The 19,910-nt window shown below is 46.6% G+C and overlaps 1 protein-coding gene across 8 annotated transcripts in view; it reads right to left on the reverse strand.

Moving 5' to 3' along the window:
• Nucleotides 1–3,555: 3,555 nt before the first annotated feature.
• The window catches only part of LOC144127825 (acid phosphatase type 7-like), a 160,194-nt gene continuing 143,839 nt past the window's right edge, over nucleotides 3,556–19,910 (reverse strand). For 5 of the 8 annotated variants that reach the window (XM_077660774.1, XM_077660776.1, XM_077660775.1 and 2 more), the window contains one exon: nucleotides 18,131–18,263. In XM_077660774.1, coding sequence (XP_077516900.1) covers nucleotides 18,192–18,263 — 72 coding nt within the window. In that variant the 3' untranslated portion in view covers nucleotides 18,131–18,191. Of the gene's footprint in view, nucleotides 3,991–18,130; nucleotides 18,264–19,910 lie in introns of those variants that run through there. The other 3 variants (XM_077660772.1, XM_077660773.1, XM_077660770.1) reach the window with 3 other exon arrangements.

Genomic DNA, 19,910 nt, shown 5'->3' on the forward strand with positions numbered 1-19,910 from the left:
CAGTAGGTTTGGGATTCCGGTTTAATAGTTTTATTAAGTTGCCACCATTCCGCGCTCATATTTTTACCAGACATGGAGGAGAAAGCGCTGCTGTAGTAATTAAACTTCGCGGATTTCAGCTCTCGGTTAAGAGAATTCCGGTATTTCTTAGATTTCTGTAGCTTTGATGGGTCACGGGATTTAACGAACTTTGCAAACAGCTTTTTTTAACCTTTAATTTGCGCAGCAGGTCCTGCGTTATCCAGGGATTTTATTTATTTATGAATTTTTATTTATTTTATTTATTACAGCTGAGCGGTCTGTAATTTTTCAACACCTTGACGCCTCCTTTTCTTACTGACTATAATTATGCCAGCATTCTTCCAAGCTTCTCGTACGCTCGAGGTCGTAAAGCATTGCTGATACAAGGTGGGTATTTTTTCCAGCACAATCTCCCCTCCATCGTTCAACAGATTTGCTGCTACCTGATCCGCAGCAGCTGCTTTGCTCCTTTCAGTGCACGTTAACCAACCCCAGGTGGTCGAAATTATTCGGTGTCGTCCACTACGGTGTCCCTCAGAGCCTCAGTCGCTTTGGGACGTTGAACCCCATAAACCAAACTAAGTCTTTCCGGCTTCTGCACTCGTTCGCTTTGTGTCCGCTGGCCTCCGTGGACGGCTTTGTCTTGTGCTCCATATGCGCACCTCGTGGCTGAATTTCCCCAACATTTCGCAAAAAAAACAAGCGCTGAAGCATAAAGCCTATCATGTCAGCCAATTCAATAATCCACTACTGCACTCACCTTGCCGTGAAGAAATGGTAGTAACTTTGCTGGCAATCCCGAATTTCGGTCAAGCATAGCGCTGTTCTGGTCTGGTCGGGCACTCCTCGCACCGAACTGAATGTCGTCCGTTGGGCCAAATGCATGCCTCAAGTTGGGCTGCCATTATTTGGATATGGGATGGCATTCTCTATCCCACGCCGGGAATGCGACGCCATTGACTCCACCTGGCGCCTGAAGCCTATGCTCCAGGCATCGAAAGGGTACTACAACACGTGTACACTGTGGTGACTCGGCCTGCTTCGTCCCCTCTAGGATGTGTTACCCCTCAGCGTTCTTTTTTGATAGCTTAACTTAGCTGTTTCCCGCGCGCGTGATACAGCTCTCTTCGGCTCGGGAACTCGTCGCGTCCGGATGTTTCGGCGCGGCGCTTTGCCACCTGCTAGCGAGGTGAGGCCTCAAGGGGACATTCCTGTGAACTCGTCTCGTCCGGCCGTGGAGCTTCTGCCTTGACCTAGCGTGGGCGAACATTCACTCGTAGCCTTGGTGGTGAGTCGGAAAACTTCGATTCTTTAGCGTATTTTGTTGTTGCACCAATAAATGCTTGCTTTTGTCAGCCAGAGTTTCGTTCCTTTGTTCCCTTCAGAGCGAGGCCCGCCGTGGTCTGCGTGCACTCAAAATCACAGGGTGCGATGCGGCGGTTTCCAACTGTCAGCCGTGGTTAAGCGGGGCGAACGCATTTGCCCCGTTATTTCAACCCCACAACACTCAGATGTTATCTACTGCAAATGATACATAAATTGGGCGAGCTAGCTGCTATTAAATATCAACGAAGGAGTCATTTGCCACTCGCTCCGCCGGAATCGCTCTTTCCACTTCTCTCACGAAGGGGCCAATGATCCTTCACCTGGCCCGCCCCGCATTTGATGGTAAGCCGCGTAAAAACGGGAGCAATACAGGCTTCCCATAATATGCTGTAAGCTTCCGTTCTGCTGGCGAAATCGTAATTGCCATCCGACTATGTTAACCTCGAGAAGACAACCTAGGCAGTAGAACAGAATCGGGCAAACACCGGGCGATCATTGTCAAAAATTGACATGAACGGCGGTCCTGCATTGGCATTTAGGCAAAGCGCTACCACTCTGACACTTTCAGGCTGCACTTTCAGGCCAGTTTTGGGCCAACGTACGGCCAACGCAGGCCTGACGTTTGTTCCGCGACATGGGGCAGTAAAAGCCTCGGACTGGCTTTCCAGCTTTCGAACACTGGCATCTAGCTTTCAAACACTGGCATATCCAGCTTTCAAACACTGACATATCCAGATTTCGAACACTGACATATCCAGATTTCAAACACTGAAATCCAGATTTCAAACACTGGTATCCTGCTATCGAAAATTGGCCCATGCAACATAACAACCCACTGGCAAATGACTTCAACCTAGTGAATATTCATAAATGAGGATGCCGAATTCTGGAAAAAGACCGGTTTATTATCGAGTTACAAGGATCACGCTTCTAGCACGATCAGGATGACTTGCGCGGCTACCAGCCATGCTGGTAAATAAAAGAAAGGAGGCCCCAAGAGCATGGTGGCAGAGGCTGTGGGAAAATCATTTATTTTTAAGTTTGCTGCGTGCCGATGATTCAGGTTGGACAACGCAGCTCGGCAAGTTGTTTTAACACGGCTAAGACATCCATAAAATGATTAACGAAGCTGTCCTCGTGTGAACTGATCAGTCATATCTGAAGTAATCGTTGCACTCTTCTTCCAAGAGGACTCTTCACTGCATTCAAACAAATTCCTCGTCCTCACGATGACCTCACGATGCGTCGAACCTCCAGAGAGATGCATGATGTCATGGTGAGCTAAATATGGCCGTCAAAAAACAGAAACAGAAATGATTAAATAACACTGAATTTTGTGAGGCACAGTCTGCGTAAAAACACTCGCAGCACATTTTACAGGATAATTTGTAGCTAACACCGCATTAATTGCACAAAATGAAATTTAGTTCTTCTTGTTCGAAATGGTTGACTTTATTATAATGCGCCGTCGCACCTTCTTTAAAGATATTCAATGTGGCAAAAACAAATTAGTGTGATATTGGAAAGAAATTAATGTATTATTTTGTTTTAATATCATAACTGCGTGTCTCTAAATTGACAGCTCATTTTTTATTCAGGTAAAGATCGACACGTTGTAGCTTCTCCACATTGACGTCGAAACAAGTTTTCAACAAAGTTTGTTTCTTGGATGGGGTTAAAAATAAATACGCTGGACGGAAGAAAGTCAGGACACTTTTCTTTTAATCCAACAGTTCAGCCTAGTCGTTACAATTGCATGTAATATTTGATTCGAAACTGACTTGAAAACCACACAAAACACCGGTCTGACAATCCAGAGTAATGTCTTTTTTTCATTCAGAGAAAACGTTGGCAAAAGCTTTAACCAGAAATTGCGGATTTTCAATTGCGCATGCAAGTGTGAAAGCCAAAGAGAAACAGTACGGAAGTAGTACACATATCCTTACCGGCTGCTCTGGAGTGGAACACTAAGTAATTCTGATTTCTGTTCTGCATAATCGGTACATGACAAATGTATTCCTGAATGCATCGGATGTCAGGTCACATGATTTCAAAGCCGCTTTTCGACAAAGTAGTGAATGTTTGAAGAACTCATCGGACGGAAGACGAAAAATAAAGTTCTTACCATTCGAGCAGGTTTACACTGCACACGACGTCAAGCCAGATATTTCGCAATGAGAGTGGGTACATACAAGTCGTCCTCGTGCTTTGTTTCGCTCTCTTTTACTGCCGGAAAAAATAAAGCTGCATGTAGTGAAAGCAACACTTACTCCCAAAATCACATTCATTTCCGAACGTATCTCGAGATAAAATATTTGTAGTACTTACAAGTAGGTATTGCAGGCCAGGGTAGTGAACCGCGTCGGAGCTCTCATATAGTATCAGATGTGGGTTTCCGCTTGCGCAGACTAGAACGGAGCAAGCTCGAGTGTGCATGCTCTTTCGCCGCGCTGGTTGTGCGATTGGGCGCCGCCGTGCCAGACAAGGCAAGACTCGTCCAGGCAAGAATGTGTCGTGGCGATGCATCGCGCTGTGACGAATGACAGGGGAGACAACGAAGATGCAGGGAAGGAGGGGTGGTGGCTGCAGTGGGGATAGCCATTTTTTTTCCAGAGCTTGTGTGGTCGCAAGAAAAATTTCCATCTGAAAGATGGAGAAACGAAGATTTTTTTTTATTGGGGGGGGGGGGGGGAGGGTGCACGAACAGTGCAGCACGTAGCTGCGCATGCGAGAAACTGCTAGAAGAAAGTGCGTAAAGGGTGTCCCTGCTAAAGTGGCTGCACAGCCTCTTAAGAAAAACTCCGCCACCCACGTAAATACGTGCCCTATTTGAAGAGAACTGCATCCTCGCCTTCTGAAGATTTTACAAGCTAACTTGGACGCATGCCTCGGAACCAAATGTTTTCGGGGCTTCACAGCCAGGACAAAGTCCAACACCATTGCAGTATGGCTTCCGGCTCTGACTGCCGTAGAATGGCTGCAAACGCTCACCAGTATTTCACTGACAAGCGAAATCTCAGTGCTAGTACAAGTGTATTTAGTTGAAGGCACCGACTTGCAGCGCTGCGTCGTCTACAACGTCGATATCACTGAGGATCAAACTGCCCTCCAGCGTGAGCTGTGCTGTCCCACGCACCGTGTCATCCAGGCCCGACGCATGGGAAAGGGGCGCTCTTGCATAGTCACCTTGCAAGGCCCTCTGACGCTACCAGCCCGTCTGTACTATTATGGTTGTATTTTACGGCCTCGGCCATATAAACCGAGTGCGGTATATTGCTATACCTGCTTCCGTACTGGACATATGCACAAATCCCGCCCGTTCACTGCTGCCGGTGAAAGTACATCGAAAGGGAAAGTGGCTTATCGATGCGGCCTTTGTAAATCCGACGACCACGAGATAACATCTCCAAGCTGTCCGACAAAGCAAAAGGCAACACAACAGGCTCGTCGTCTAATGACTAAGCTATGGCCAATACAAGACAGTATAACTTCATTGCAGCATCCAATTGGTTTGCAGCTCTCCAGTGGGATGACGACAAGTGGCCGGAGCTCCCTGAGCACACCTCGCATGATCCTTCATCTCAGCGGTCCTCTAACGGCACTGTGCGAAAAGAACGCATCCGAAAACAGCCAGCAAAGCAGCGCAGTGTGCCTGAACTACCGCACGACGATATGACCGCAGTCGACGAAAAAAACGCATGTCTTTTAGCGGAGGTCACCAAGCTCCGGCAACACCGTGAACTGCTCGCTCGACGTAGACGGGCAGCGGAATCATCCACCGCATCTATCAATAGCGCAGCAACGTCGCCTTCCTGTCGCCCACCACTGTCATTTCCTGCCGCCTCTTCCCAGATTACCGCAATGCCACTGGACAACACTGCTACTTCTTTGCTCCGGTTCATGGTCAACCAGTTGTCCAACCTGACGTCCGTGATTCCGCAGCACTTGGGCTAGTAAATAGAAATGGCAAGTTCCAATCGTGCTGGTGTGCTGCAGTGGAACTGCAGAGGCATTTTCACGAAGGTGGGAGAGCTCAAGACCCGACTACAAATTCACAAATTCTAGGTATGGGCCATGCTGCTACAGGAAACAAACGCCTTGCCATCGATTCCAGGCTTCAGTGCCTACATATATCCTTCAATGATAGACCGTCGTGTACAAACTGCTGCTCCCAAGGGAAAAGCGGTTGCGTAACGTTCTCCGCATGTACGCCTTGCTCTCAAAAACTGGTGCACGTCGTATCAAGAGGTAGTGGCAGTGGCTGCGAAACTTAAGAAGGGAACCATTGTGGTCGTTTCATTTTACGTTAGACCAGCCGGGGGTGCTTCCTTCCGTATTAATCTTGGCTGGCTAACAAGTGTCCGTCGGCAGTATCCCGGGTGTCCGATTTTAGTCGGAGGCGACTTCAACGCCCCTCTCCAGGATTGGGGGTACCCAAATCCAAACCCTCGTGGCAGGCGTGTGCGGGACGCCTTCACGGATGCCCAATTTGTGCTGCTCAATCATCCTGGGACCGCAACACGGCCAGTGCGTCAAACTCGCAGTGCTTCTTATGCTCCAGACTTGACGTGGTGGTCGGGTCCGGGTACTCCCTCTTGGCACATGGAGCCAGACTGCTTGGGAAGTGATCATCACCCTATCATCATCGGTCTTCACGCCTTACATTTCCGACTTTTACGCTACAAATGTTCTGTGATCAACTGGGACACTTTCCGCTCCTGTATGCACAATCTCTCCTCAGATTCTTCGCCAATCCTTGTTGAGCGCATACAAACAGCTCTCAACAGTGCTACAACTACCACCTGGACTGATCTTGGTCGACCGGCAGCAGACCTCGGCCTTCGTAACTTGTGGGCGGCACGCCGTCAACCCGAGCTGGCTGCTACGAGAGACCCTGCGTCGTCGCAGGCACGTATGCGATTGCACTATCATACAGCTAAGGCACGCAAATATGAACGCGACCTCTCTCGGCGGCAGTGGCATGCGTGGTGCGAACAATTTTCTGCAAAATCCTCGAATGCCTCTCTCTGGTGAGCATTCCGTACAATGGAACGTGGTCGCCGTTCGACTGACGCAGCGGCAACCACATGCTTCGTGGCAAACTTGTAGCCAGATGACTTCGCCAAAGAAGCAGCGCGAAAGTTTTTCCCGAAATGCGATGCTGTGCCTTCTTCATCAGCTAGTTTAAATATGGCAGGCATCCCAGCGCATGTATATCAAATGCCGTCTGATGTCGACGTAGATGGAATTGCGTGTCCATTCTCTAAATAAAAAAAACAGTTATATTTTTCTCTTATTCACTCTCATATTGTGTATAGGCTCTTAGTGTAGGGAATATGTAATAAAACTGACTCGGATAGGTTGTTGCTCTACAAAAAAGAGCCTTGCGCACTTTGGGTAGATATACTATTAGTGCTAATGACATGTTTACCTCTTGTAAGGTGTCACCGGTTTTTCTATGCTACAAACACTCCTTAGCACTCCTAATCTACCAAAAAATAAAACATGACTTTCAATTTTTTTCCCGTTCTTATTTGAATAGAGCAATCACTCATAACTTGCGCACAATTTCTTTGGTTCTAGGCCTCGTACTAACTACGGCACCCAGACTACAGATCACAAAATAACAGTTTTATGCAACACATATCCAACATTAATTGCTTGTGCCCAAGAGAGTTTCAACATTCATCAACTCAAGAAGAAAATGAGGCATCTTTTGAACCCCCGTGTGAAATTTTATTATGCATACCTGCTGCATTTCATTGTTATTCCTACTGTACTGTATGTATGTTTTTTTTGTACGCCACTAACTCTTGCTCATTGTTGATAACCCCTTCAGTATTATTTTCTACCTGACCAGTGCTTGTGTAATTGCTTTGAATTCCTGTCTCGCCGTGTTTGGTGTACCACTGTTCTCATATGTTACTCCACACCATCTGCACCGACGTGTAATTGCGGGTGTTAGGCCTCGTCAGGAGACATCCTGGTCTCCTTTAGCATCTCCCCGCGGACACCATGTATTGTTGTCCAAAATAAATGGAGAAAAAAAATAGATGATGCTAAACAGAAAACAGCACCCGGCCCGGACAATATTCAGTACGAGGTGTACAAGAACCTGATTAGGGCTGCACTCCCTCAACTACTTGACAATATAACAAAGTATGGTTGGATGGCTTAGTGCCAGAGTGCTGGAAATCCGCTGTTGTGATTCCTATCCCGAAACCAGGAAAGCCTCCGACGGACCTCGCCGACCTATCTCCTTAACTCCTACGCTGTGCAAGCTGGCGGAGAAAATGCTAGCCACACGATTGTCATGGTGGCTAGAGCAGCACAGTTTTTATCACCCAGCACAAATCGGCTTTCGTCCATATATTGGTCACCCAGCACAAATCGGCTTTCGTCTATATATTGGTACAGAGGACGGGTTGGCTGTCTTAGCATCTGCCGTTTTGTCATCTACCCGCAGCCGCAATGTGCGTACTGCTTTAGCAATGGACGTTGAAAAGGCGCATGACATCAGTCATGCAGCCATTCTGAATTCCATTGACATGCTTCATCTCCCTCTGAGGGTGCGTTGTTTTGTCCAGTCATTTTTTGGGAGAAAATTTGCGATACTCCTGAGTGGCGAAGCGGTCGGATCATTTGTTCCTCTCTGCGGCCTGCCCCAGGGATCATTATTGTCGCCGACGTTATTCAATATTGCTTTCACCCCGCTGGCTTGGCGCTTACATGACATCCGTGACATAAAATTTCTTCAGTACGCTGACGACATCGCGGTGTGGAGTACTCACCAAGATCTCCGTACTCAGGAGGCTCCCTTCAATCTGCCTTGGATGTTACCTGTAATTACGCATCATCCATCGGACTTAAGCTATCCGTGCACAAAACAACATACACGTCAGTCACCAACCGCTGGGGACGCCGTAAACTTGCTGCAAGTCCAATTTTGTCTATCAGGCACCCCACTACAGGAAAGACCAAGTGTAAAAATCCTTGGCTTAATGATTCACCAATCAGGATCAGCGACTGCATGGCTGTCGCAGGCAAAAAGGCAAGCTATTCAGACTTTGGGCTTGATTAGAAGAATTGCTCCTAAAACAGGTGGGGCAGGCTCGTTCGTTGCACGGCAATTGGTGAGGGCAGTTCTGCAGCCACGTATTGTTTATCAAGCCCAGATCCAACATCTTACAAGAGCCCAATGGGATCACCTTGAAGCCGTGAACCGAGAGGCTATGAGGACCATTACGTGCCTTCCACGCATCACACCGGTCATAGCTTTACAAGAGAATGCGCAGCTCAACACCATTGATGAGCTGGGGCAGCAGCGCCGTGAAGCGCGCAGCCTTAAGGCCAGTCTATTGCATTCCACGCATGCACTGAGGACTTATGCAACGTCCCACTCCATTCTTCAACCGCCAACGCCAGTTCTTCCCCCATGGAAGTTTGTACAGCTCAGCGGCGACAAGCCAACAGATAATCGCCGGCCAACATCTGCTCATTCGGCATCATTGCTTCGCCAAAAATTTGAGGAACAAGATGCTTGCCTGCCTGAAGGATCCATTGTTGTCGACGTAGACGCAAGCATACAAGACTGCAAGGCAACAACAGCTATCTACTGCCCGTACAGACCTGCCCTGAATCCAACCTCTTGGTTTCAGCTTACGGAACCCCCTTCGTTTATTTGTGCTGAGCTCGTTGCAGTTCAAGAAGCACTGTGCTGTGGCCGACATAACTATGCTCCCTGCGGCCCGCGTTGTCATCCGCACTGACGCCCTTCAAGTTGTCCGGTTGCTACTTCGTGTTAGCCGCTGTCCCACGATATGCGAGGACATACACCGGCTTGCGGCACGCATCCCGCAGCCAGTACGTATTGAGTTCGTCCCACGGGATCTGCTGACCTATTAAAGCCAGGCAGATTTAGCGACCCGCCTTGAGAATACAAACTCATCACCGGCTCGGCTTCTTCATTTGGACAATTTTACCCTCCTTTCATCAAGAAAGGAGCTCCTCCGGCGCTGCACACGTGCTCTCATCCCTCCGTGTGCGGTTGCCCTCCCCCGCAGTCTTACCTGTGCAGAGGAGGTTGCGCTTTGGAGGATCCGAGTCGGGGTTGCCCTCACACCAGCCACTACTCGGAAGTGGCCTCAGAACCGAGAATTGTTTCCTCGGCCAGGGTGTCCAATAAGTAAACACGAGGACATTGAGGCCGGCATTCATCACTTACTGTGGGACTGCCCAGCTCTCAAGCCTACAAGGATCCGGCACCTGATGGTAGCAGGTCTTTCACCAAGCAACCCTGCTTCATACATTGCCTGGACGCAGGAACCGTACCATCGTTCTCTACTGGACTTTATCGAATCAGCAAACATTTTTCTATTCATTTAATCTCTACTAAATCATTCATCACACCTTCATCCATCATTGATGCCTGGGGCAATAAATTTCGCTTAAAAAAATCACAAAGAAAGAAATGCGCTTCGCGTGGTAGGGTGTTAGCGCGCTACGTGGAAAATTGCACAGCTCAGAGAAGAGTTGGGGAGATACGAGACTTGAAAGAGAGAGGGGACGGTTGCTGAAACATGCGAAAGGGGTTTGGAATTTTCAGAGAATGAGTCATGGGCAGCTCAGAAGGCAATATCTATACGAAACAAGTGTATGGAGAACGCGGAAGCGCCAAAGTATTGTTGCGAAGCCGAAGGAAAAGCACCACGTTCGGCAGTCAAAAACTTTGCAGCATAAAACGTGGAGCTTCTAGATGGATTTCGCCGAAACGACTTCAGACACTCGCGTATTTTGTGGGGCCGTGTGCTAGTTCAAGATGGCTTGAAACGTTATCATAAAATAACAAAAATGTAAAACAATAAATAAAATATTATGCAAGAAAATTTCATTCTTTCATGGTATTATATACGGGACATGTGGCAAACAAGCTAGGTTAACATGCGTCTACCGGCACTTGTCAGTAGATTATTCGCTGGTCGTCGAAGAAGCGTCAAATTTTTTTGTTGGTGTGGCAGTTTCACGCAAAAAAGCAAAAACAAACAAAAACAAGTTGGATTGTAATTTGCAACTATTTCCGATGCTTTTCATCAATAAAGCTATTGTTCGAAAGAAAAAAAAATAATTTGCGAGCAAATAAGCAAAGACGCGAGCAAGAGCCGTAGCCCTCAATGCATACTACGCAACAGAACAATCAAATGCAGAAAAAACAATTTGCAACATTACGATTTGCAGGGAAAGACGGAAAAGGCAAATCGGAAAACACAGGGAATGGCGCGATAACACGGAACGACGTACGGAAGCGTATGAATCTCCCAGGGTGCGAGCGCGTGCGTTTACGAAGCGGCGGCCTATTATTTCGAGCGTGCGCAACTTGTAATTGCAAATTACGAGGCCCCTACATCGTTTCAGGACGTTGCTAAAATTGCGCTCAAAGTATGCTTAGCGAATGCACTTGCACTAAGTTATTACGTTTTATTTATGATCTTCATTAAGCAATCTGTGCAGAACCGCGCCGCTCACTTTATATCTTCAAAATACGACTACACAATCAGTATCAGCAGAATAAAATCATCACTGGATCTCCCCTCATTGGTATTTCGCCGCAAGATATCACGACCATGCCTCTTTCACAAGATATTCTATCATTTCACGCTCTGCGCCAATCTTTTCTTCATCCACCAGCACGTTCATCTCGACGCTTATTCAATAGCTTAAGTATACAGCGCCTCCATGGATCAACATCTTATATATATTTCTTTATACAGAATACCCCTAAAGGCCCTCGAGAGGGTATTACATAGGGGGGGGGGGCACAGGCAAATGAACAGAATAAAACAAAACCACAAATATAAAACAACAAAAGCAAAAATAAGACACTTCGCATGACATAAGCAAAAGAATCAAAAGAATGTCAGCGCGGCATAGAACGAAGATTACTGCAGTATAAAAATTATACAAACAGAACACTAATGCAATGAATCATTTATTAACATACCCTGCAATAACATACCCTGTAAAGGAAGCCATGAAAAAATAACAATGTATGCGAAGAGTTAAGCAGTAGTTATTGAAGATATAAGATTAAAATATTTATCAGGATCAGTGGTGGTCGCGATATGTGAAGGCAGATTGTTCCAGTCAGATATTGTGCGTGGTAAGAATGAATGCGCATAGTTAAATGTTCTGCACGTGAAACGCCTAACTTTAAAGGGATGATCGCGGCGGTCAAAAATCGAAGGAGGCAAAGAAAAAAGTCGTTATGAAGTGATGGATGATGATAAAGTTTATGAAAAAGTGATAGTCGTGCAATTTTGCGGCGGAGACATAAATCCTGGAGACCTGCGCGTTTCTTTAAGGCTGTGATGCTGGTGTTACGTGAATAATCGGAGGAAATAAAACGAACGGCGCGGTTTTGCAATGATTCAATGTTATTTATTAGGTAAGATTGGTAAGGGTACCAAATAGCCGAGGCATATTCGATTTTAGGTCGAATTAGAGTGGTATAGGCATGGGCACGGAGGTGAGGAGGAGCATGCTTTAGGTTATGTTTTAAGATACCTAATGACCGATTAGCAGATGCAAGCATAAGGTTAATATGGTGGTTCCATGCTAAGTCTGAATGAAGGTGAAGTCCTAAGTACTTATACGTGGTGAGCTATTATTTAAGGAGTATGCTGTTTGAATTCGAGACATTCGGTTAGTAAAAGACATCAACTTAGTTTTTGAATGATTAAGTTGCATAAGCCAGGTTGAGCACCATGCTGTTACTGAATCCAGGTCAGATTGAAGGGATTGGCAATCGGTGTTAGAATAAATTTTGCGATAAATTACACAATCATCAGCAAAATGTCTGATATGGGAAGAAATGGAATCCGGTAACTCGTTGATAAATATTAGGAAAAGTAAGGGGCCAAGCACACTTCCTTGTGGGACGCCAGAGTGTACTTGACTGAAAGACGAATTGTGGTTATTGACAGCTGTAAATTGAGACCTGGAAAAGAGAAAATCTGTAACCCATGCAATGACAAGAGGGTGAATATTAAGCAGTGCTAGTTTCAATAATAACCGGTTGTGAGGTACTCTTTCGAAAACTTTAGAAAAATCAAGAAATATGGAGTCTACTTGAATGCCAGCATCAATCGATGAATGTTTGTCTTGAATGAATCCGGCAAGTTGCGTTTCGCATGAGTAGCCTTTACGGAACCCATGTTGATATTTAAAGATAATTTTATGTTCTTCAAGATAGTTAATTACCTGCGAGTGAATTACGTGTTCAAGAAGTTTGCAAACAGTGCTAGTTAATGAAATGCGTCGGTAATTTAGTGGTGAGGAACGATCACCAGACTGGAAAATTGGCACAACTTAAGCTAGGCGCCAGTCCAGCGGAATCACGCCTGATGATAGAGATTGCGAAAAAATAGCGGACAAGATGCGATGAATACCATCAGATGAATTTTTGAGTATTTTGTTATTAAAGCCAAGGTGATCTGATGCTGATGTTTTAAGCTTCCCTAGTAAGGATAAGATACCTGTCTCACTGATACATATTTCGGACATTGACGTATTAGAAGTGCTGACAGAAATAGGAGGTAGAATGAGATCTTCACGGGTAAAAACGGATGTGAATGCGTTATTGAAAAGTTCGGCGCATTCGGCCACTGGAACACTGCTGCCTTCCGCGTTGGTAAGAGTAATGTCAGGATGATTCGCGGGGTTTATTATCTGCCAGAACTTCCGTGGATTGTTTGTTAGCATTGCCGGTAGATCGTGTGTGAAGTGCCTACGTACAGATACCAACTCAGACTGATATTCCTTATCACATAGTTTGTACCGTTGCCAAGATTCGGAGTGTCTGTTCTTGTCGACTTGTCTGTAAAGGCGCTTTTTCTTGTTATTAAGGCGACGTAGATGCCTATAAACCAAGGAGCTGTGTTAGTGCATGGGATACTGATGACTGGTATGAATCTGTCAATGAGAGTAGCAAGTTTCACGCTGAACAGGTTCCAGTTCGTTTCCACGGAGCGTGACGAAAAATCGTGAAGAAAATGATCGGCAAAGACTGACAACTGAGCGTTAATTTCACCGAAGTTCGCTCGGTTGTAGCACCTTATTTGTTTAGTGCGAGTTACCTTTTTATGGGGCACAAAATTCAGGTTACCCGTGATTATGGAATGCTCGGAAAGGCCTTCTAAGAGCGCAATGTTGGAGCAAAGGTAAGGATCACTTGTCAAGATAAGATCGAGAATATTGGCTGTAGTGGCGGAACGACGCGTATGTTCAAAAATAAGTTGTTGCAAAGAGAAATCGAGACAGGACTGGAGGAAAGCCTGAGCTTCAGGATCATTGGCAGGAGCTGTTAATGCCGACCAGTTAATAGCCGGAAAGTTAAAGTCACCAAGTAAAAGTAAGCTTGAATTCGGGAAACGACAAGTAAGATCGCTTAGTAAATTAGAAAACTGACTTGCGAATGAAGAATGCATGTCCGGAGGGCGGTACATGACGCCAATGATGGCGACCGTGGGACCACAACTCAACTGGACCCATACCGATTCTAGGTACGACGTGACCTCGATAGGCACAGCAGTGAGCACTTTATTGACAGCCAGAAGGACACCGCCACCTCTACGGCCCATGCGGTCACAACTAAATATGTTGAATTCGGAGTCACAGGCGAAAACGACATCATCAGGAACCATTTCATTTAACCAAGTCTAGGTAAGCGCGATGACCGAGGAGCAGCATGAATCACAGAAGAAAGTGCTACGTTTTTAGAAAGAACACTCCTTATGTTAGTGTACAGAAAACTGACATCGTAATTGGAGCAACGCTGCGCGTTTGGCCGCACGGGTGGTTTGCTTGCCACTTTACGGGAACTGGAAGGGATGCGTCAGGCAAGGGACACGCGCACTGCGCTACTGGTTTGATCATCCCAGAAATAGGAGACACCATTGATATGCAGTTTATCAAAAGACAAACGGACCTTGTCACCTTTTTTTACTGATTTGGCATACTTCCACAGTTGGCTGCGTTTCTCACGAACCGTTTTCGAGTAATCTCGCGAAATGCTGAAATCGGAATTTTGAGTTTATAGCCCTTATTCATAAGCGTTTCGACTTCTTTTTCGTTGAACAGCTTTGCAAGAATGGGTCTCTTTTTTCCTGAGAAAAACGGCCTATGCGGTGAGCACGGGCTAAGGAAGACAACCTGATACCAAGTTTGCTAGAACAGAATTCGTTCACATGACGCTCAGAGTCTTCCCAAGTTTCAGACTCATCAGTGTCCTGAACACCATAAAAAAAGAATGTTAGACCGGCGGGAACGATTTTCCAGGTCGTCAAGTTTTACTTGAATGTTGGATACATCGTGTGTACAACTCGTGGCAGACACTGTGGTAGGCACTGACTGTTTTTTAAGTTCCAGTTCCTGCACACGGGTAGCTAAAGACTAAGTCACTTTGAAGAACTGGAATAGACTCGATTTTGAGTTCAAGTTCATGCACACGATCGTTTAAAGTCTTCATTTCATTTTGCAGGCCAATATGAATTGCAAGAATCTTGTTAACACTTTCGAGGATATTCGCGTGGTTCGTCTCAAGCTTTTGAACAGTTACATATACCAGTTCGAGCTTTTCCTCTTGGCCGTTCGTCATAGGGCCCGGGTTTGTTTCAACGTCCCCACCCAGGACCAAAATGCGCCAAATGTACACTGCCGCCGAGCGGAAACGTTTCAGAATATGGGGTGGCCACGACACTGCTACAAGACAGACATCATCATCACGGTAACAAGAACACTCGTAATAACCAACCTTGAACAGCAGGAACGGTGAGTGGCGAGGCATTTCGTGGACAGTGCCGTGGCCCAAGGGGGCGGTGAAATCCGGGTGCTTTATGTAGGTGTCCTCGTCAGCTGATAATGTAGCATGTTGCCAGGCCCGAAGGTCGAAAGTGTCAAAAATTGGCAGGGGTGCGCACAGATGATAGGATGAGCAGCCGCAGCCGTCCAGAAACCAGCTAGCGCCGCAAGATTGCGGAACCGGTCGGCAAGTCGATGAAACAGGCAGGTGATAGCCGGTGAGCAGCAGCACCTGGAACAGCAGGAACGGTGAGTGGCGAGGCATTTCGTGGACAGTGCCGTGGCCCAAGGGGGCGGTGAAATCCGAGTGCTTTATGTAGGTGTCCTCGTCAGCTGATAATGTAGCATGTTGCCAGGCCTGAAGGTCGAAAGTGTCCAAAATCGGCAGGGGTGCGCACAGATGATCGGATGAGCAGCCGCAGCCGTTTAGAAACCAGCTAGCACCGCAAGATTGCGGAACCAGTCGGCAAGTCGATGAAACAGGCAGGTGATAGCCGGTGAGCAGCAGCACCTGAAACAGCAGGCACGGTGAATGGCGAGGCATTTCGTGGACAGTGCCGTGGCCCAACATCTGCTTCTAATAAGTCATTTCTACCAATTGCAATACAGGAATGGATTGAATTGCCAAATTCTACTGTCATGGAAAGTGACCCTGTCAAATTCAAAGACCGGTTACTGTCCTTCTTTGAACAATAAATTTGTCTATATTTCTTTTCTCGCCCATAGTTTGATGTGCTTGAGCCACTCGTTTGTAAATCCCCTTCTCCACTCGATAGATTTTTTGTAACTGTTTTAATTGTGTTCTCATTTGATGTTACTGATTGTATTCGTTGTCCTAATTGCCCTCATTGTATATATATATATATATATATATATGTGTGTGTGTGTGTGTGTGTGTGTGTGTGTGTGTGTGTGTGTGTGTGTGTGTGTGTGTGTGTGTGTGTGTGTGTGTGTGTGTGTGTGTGTGTGTGTGTGTGTGTGTGTGTGTGTGTGTGTGTGTGTGTGTGTGTGTGTGTGTGTGTGTGTGTGTGTGTGTGTGTGTGTGTGTGTGTGTGTGTGTGTGTGTGTGTGTGTGTGTGTGTGTGTGTGTGTGTTTTACTAGATTTGTTCTTCGTTTTTCTACCTCTTTGACTTTGTTCTTGTATTGTCCTACGTACGTCGCCCCCCCCCCCCCCTTATGTAATACCCTGTGAAGGGTCCTTAATTGATCAATAAATGATGCTGATGATGATGAAACACCTGCTGCGCAGTGTGGCAGTGAATTCACTAGAGTGAAGCAAATAAAGCGCTTTTTTATTTAAAAACATTTTTTGAAATGAAAGTTATTTACTTTTTTTTAGAGGGGTGCGCCCTTGGGCTTGTTTTCAGATACTCACGAAAGCAGAGCGTGCAAAATCACTTCCAAATACATAATTTACATGACAAATAGGCGGGATATTATGCCCAGAAATCGGACAAAGCCAACAGCGGGAGCTCAGTCAGTGTGCTTGTCAAAAAAAATTTTTTTTTTATTAGCGGCTTGGCTAAGCCATACATTTCACGCGTCATTACCACTGGGTCATGCCAGCGCCCATTCGTTAAATACTAAATTTACGAGACAGTTTAAAAAAATATGAGTGGTTAGTTGCAGCCGCTTCTACTTGCCCAGTATTAACGATAGAATTCCAAGGATATGTAGTGGTTGGTCTGGATGGGGTTGTCGTCGGTTTTATGTGACAGACCGGTTCATCTGTGGCGGAATATGCACAGTCCACTGACCACCAGCGAAGTCGTCGTCACTACGTTGTACCATTAAAAATCAGCGGACGGACAGAACAAAACCCGGCGGCAGCAGCACGAAGTTGCTATACAGCAAGCGAATGCGTTTGGAAATTGTAGTGAAGCACTTTAGAACTCCGTTTGGCCCGAATGGAGTTCGAAGTGTTGAATACCATTTGACTCAAGTGCCACTCAAAAGTCCGCGTGGCATGCCATTGTAGCAGATGGCACAAGGTTCACCAGCGTTTGCCAGTACACTTTTAACACTGGGTCAGTGATGGCAAAGCTAGTGCAATATAGAAAACTTTCTAAAATAGAAGAAGCCAATTCTGGCAGACGGGGGGAACTTTAGCTAACATGGCCCGTGATAGCAATGATTCTAAAATGGCACAGCCAGCAATAGCAAAGAGTGGGAGAATTCTGGCTAACGTGGCCCATGATGGCCAGGATTTGATGACGGCACAGCCAGTACTGGGTAAGCGACGGAGAACCAGGGTCATCTTTGGATGTGTTAGTGTGTTAGTGAGTGGTTCAGCCAATAACAGATGCTCGTTGGGAACTCTGGGCCTACTTAGGTCGTGCTTTGCTAAAGGATTTCTTATATTGGCCCGCTGTAATCTGCTACCTAGAAAGCGATGCCATAATCGTCTTCTACACCGCGGGGTATGCCGAAAGGAAAACAATTTTAAAAACTAAACGCAGAGGTTCCTCTGTTGAGCTCCTTGCTTTGCCAGAGAACACGTACCACCAATGACCTGGCTGGCTGCAAAGAATTCTGATACCAAGGAGGCCACCTGTACCCGTGAGAAAAGTGAAGGCGTCTGAAATCGCTTTCTCCGTGAGGTTTCGCTGCAACGAGCTTGCACCACGACCGGCTGTATAAGCTGGCAACTTCGCTACAGATGACATGATACCGCTTGGCCGTATACAGATCCGCGTCAACCTGGTCAATCAGGTAACCAGTTTCTCTTTAACCAAATTCTTCTATTTTGTGACGCAGTCAATGAATAAAAGAAAAGTGTCTTTTAGAAAAAAAAAAGTTGTGGCTTCTCAGCTTCACAAATGTAGAACTAGCTTCCAACCCATTAAACGTGTTCGGTGATGTAGGCAGTGAACAGCTTTCGACGGAGCGGAGCGTGCGCAAAAATTTGCAGAAACAGAGGGGGGCACATGCGGGAAGGCCACTTTAATCAGACTTCGCCGTCGCGACACCGGGCGACACGTGAAGCGGCCTAGCGCTGAACGCCCGGGTAGGCTCCGTGGCTGTCCTTGACTATTGTGATCTCGTCCAGCAGCTGCAGACCCTGCACAACAGTTGCATGCATTATACAAAATGCAGTGGCATATGAAAAATGCTGAGCGTTTACACTCTGGTACCTAATCCAATTAAATAGAGAAGCTGTCACTGATCATTATCGAAAAAAAAAACTCGAATGCCGCTTCACGTACTCTTATTATTAGAATGCGAGATCATTAGAGATACCGTCTTCATTAGCAATCCGTCATAATTAGGCTGTCGCCACCAAGATGCCAATATTGGCCTGTGAGACGCTCAGCAAATACCCGATAGCAGTCCCACGCTTGGTGGATACCTGGACTGCGCCCGGAAGGAATAAGTTTTGAAATGGACAGTCCATGATGCAGAACAACGTAATGAATTAGGCGTACGTCTCTCGTCGCGCCTAGCGCTTTTTGGTCACGTCCTGCACTCCGCCCGAGCGCAACGCTGTCAGTCCTGGCCGCGGCAGCCGCGTTTTAAAGCAAAATGTGATCGAACTGACCTGCTCTAGTTTTTATTGCCAGTCAAGGTTTCCCCATCTTTTTGAAATTCCTTTTCCCTCCGGTCCGCAGCTATGATGCCGGTCCCTCTCGTGCGAACAGCGCCTTTATATATAGTCAATCTGGAGGTCGATACATAATACTAGCCGTGGCGAGAGGCCTAGTAAACCGAGCCGAATTGGCTGGGTGACGCTTTCGTGACGGGGTGCCGCCGTATACTGTAATATTATTTTTCCTTTCTCGGCCTGGTGCATTTGCTAAGAGGGAAATATGCGGAAAATTTTTATTCTAACTCTCCACGGTGGCTCAGTGATTAAGGCGACTGAGCCGGAGTACCCTTGTTGGAATTAAGGCGACTGAGCTGGTGTACCCTTGTCAGAATGCGGCAGCGGCCGTCGCATTTCGATGGAGGCGCCCCTGTGCTGTGCGATGTCAGTGCACGTTAAAGATCCCCAGATGGTCGCAATATTTACGCAGCCCCCCACTAGGGCACCTTTTTCTCTCTTTGCTCTTTCAATAACGATGAGGATGATTATGAATTTTAACGGCGCAAGGGCATATATGGCCAAATAGCGCCACGGCACAAGGTATTTTCGACTTCTCAAGTTGGTGTCGAAGACCCATTTCCCAAGCATTTCACTCTAATTGAGCCGAGTACCAGAACAGGGGAAAGCTTGTACCCATTGTATCACCGGTGGGTACCCGGCGGCACTGGGGATCGAACCCCGCACCACCCGCATGCGAGGCGGATGTTCAACATTTGGCCATCGCTCTTTCAATGCCATCTTCCTCCCTTTCTTCATAGCACAGTGGGGGTGTACGTCAAGAAGTACTGCCCCTTTATTTCCTGACAACCAGTATCTATGCTGCTTCATAAGCTAGGCGGAAAAATTTCAAGGCGTGATGGTCGGTTATTGGATCAGTATTTCGGCTTTCTTACCCACGGCGAACAGCATAGCAGTGCCCCTTTTAAAATGGACACCCCCGGGAAGATGACATTCTAAGCATAACGAGTTGAGTGCAATAAACCATTTGATTCCCCTACTGGCTCAGTGTTTAAGGACCTACAGTTACTTAAATTTCCCAACTTCTTTCATTTTCGAGTAGTACTGACTTACGCTAAGCAGTGTAGAAATAAAGTACCCCACATTAATTCTATGGCCAACTTGTAA

The sequence above is a fragment of the Amblyomma americanum genome, chromosome 4, assembly GCF_052857255.1.
Source record: "Amblyomma americanum isolate KBUSLIRL-KWMA chromosome 4, ASM5285725v1, whole genome shotgun sequence".
NCBI lineage: Eukaryota > Metazoa > Arthropoda > Arachnida > Ixodida > Ixodidae > Amblyomma > Amblyomma americanum.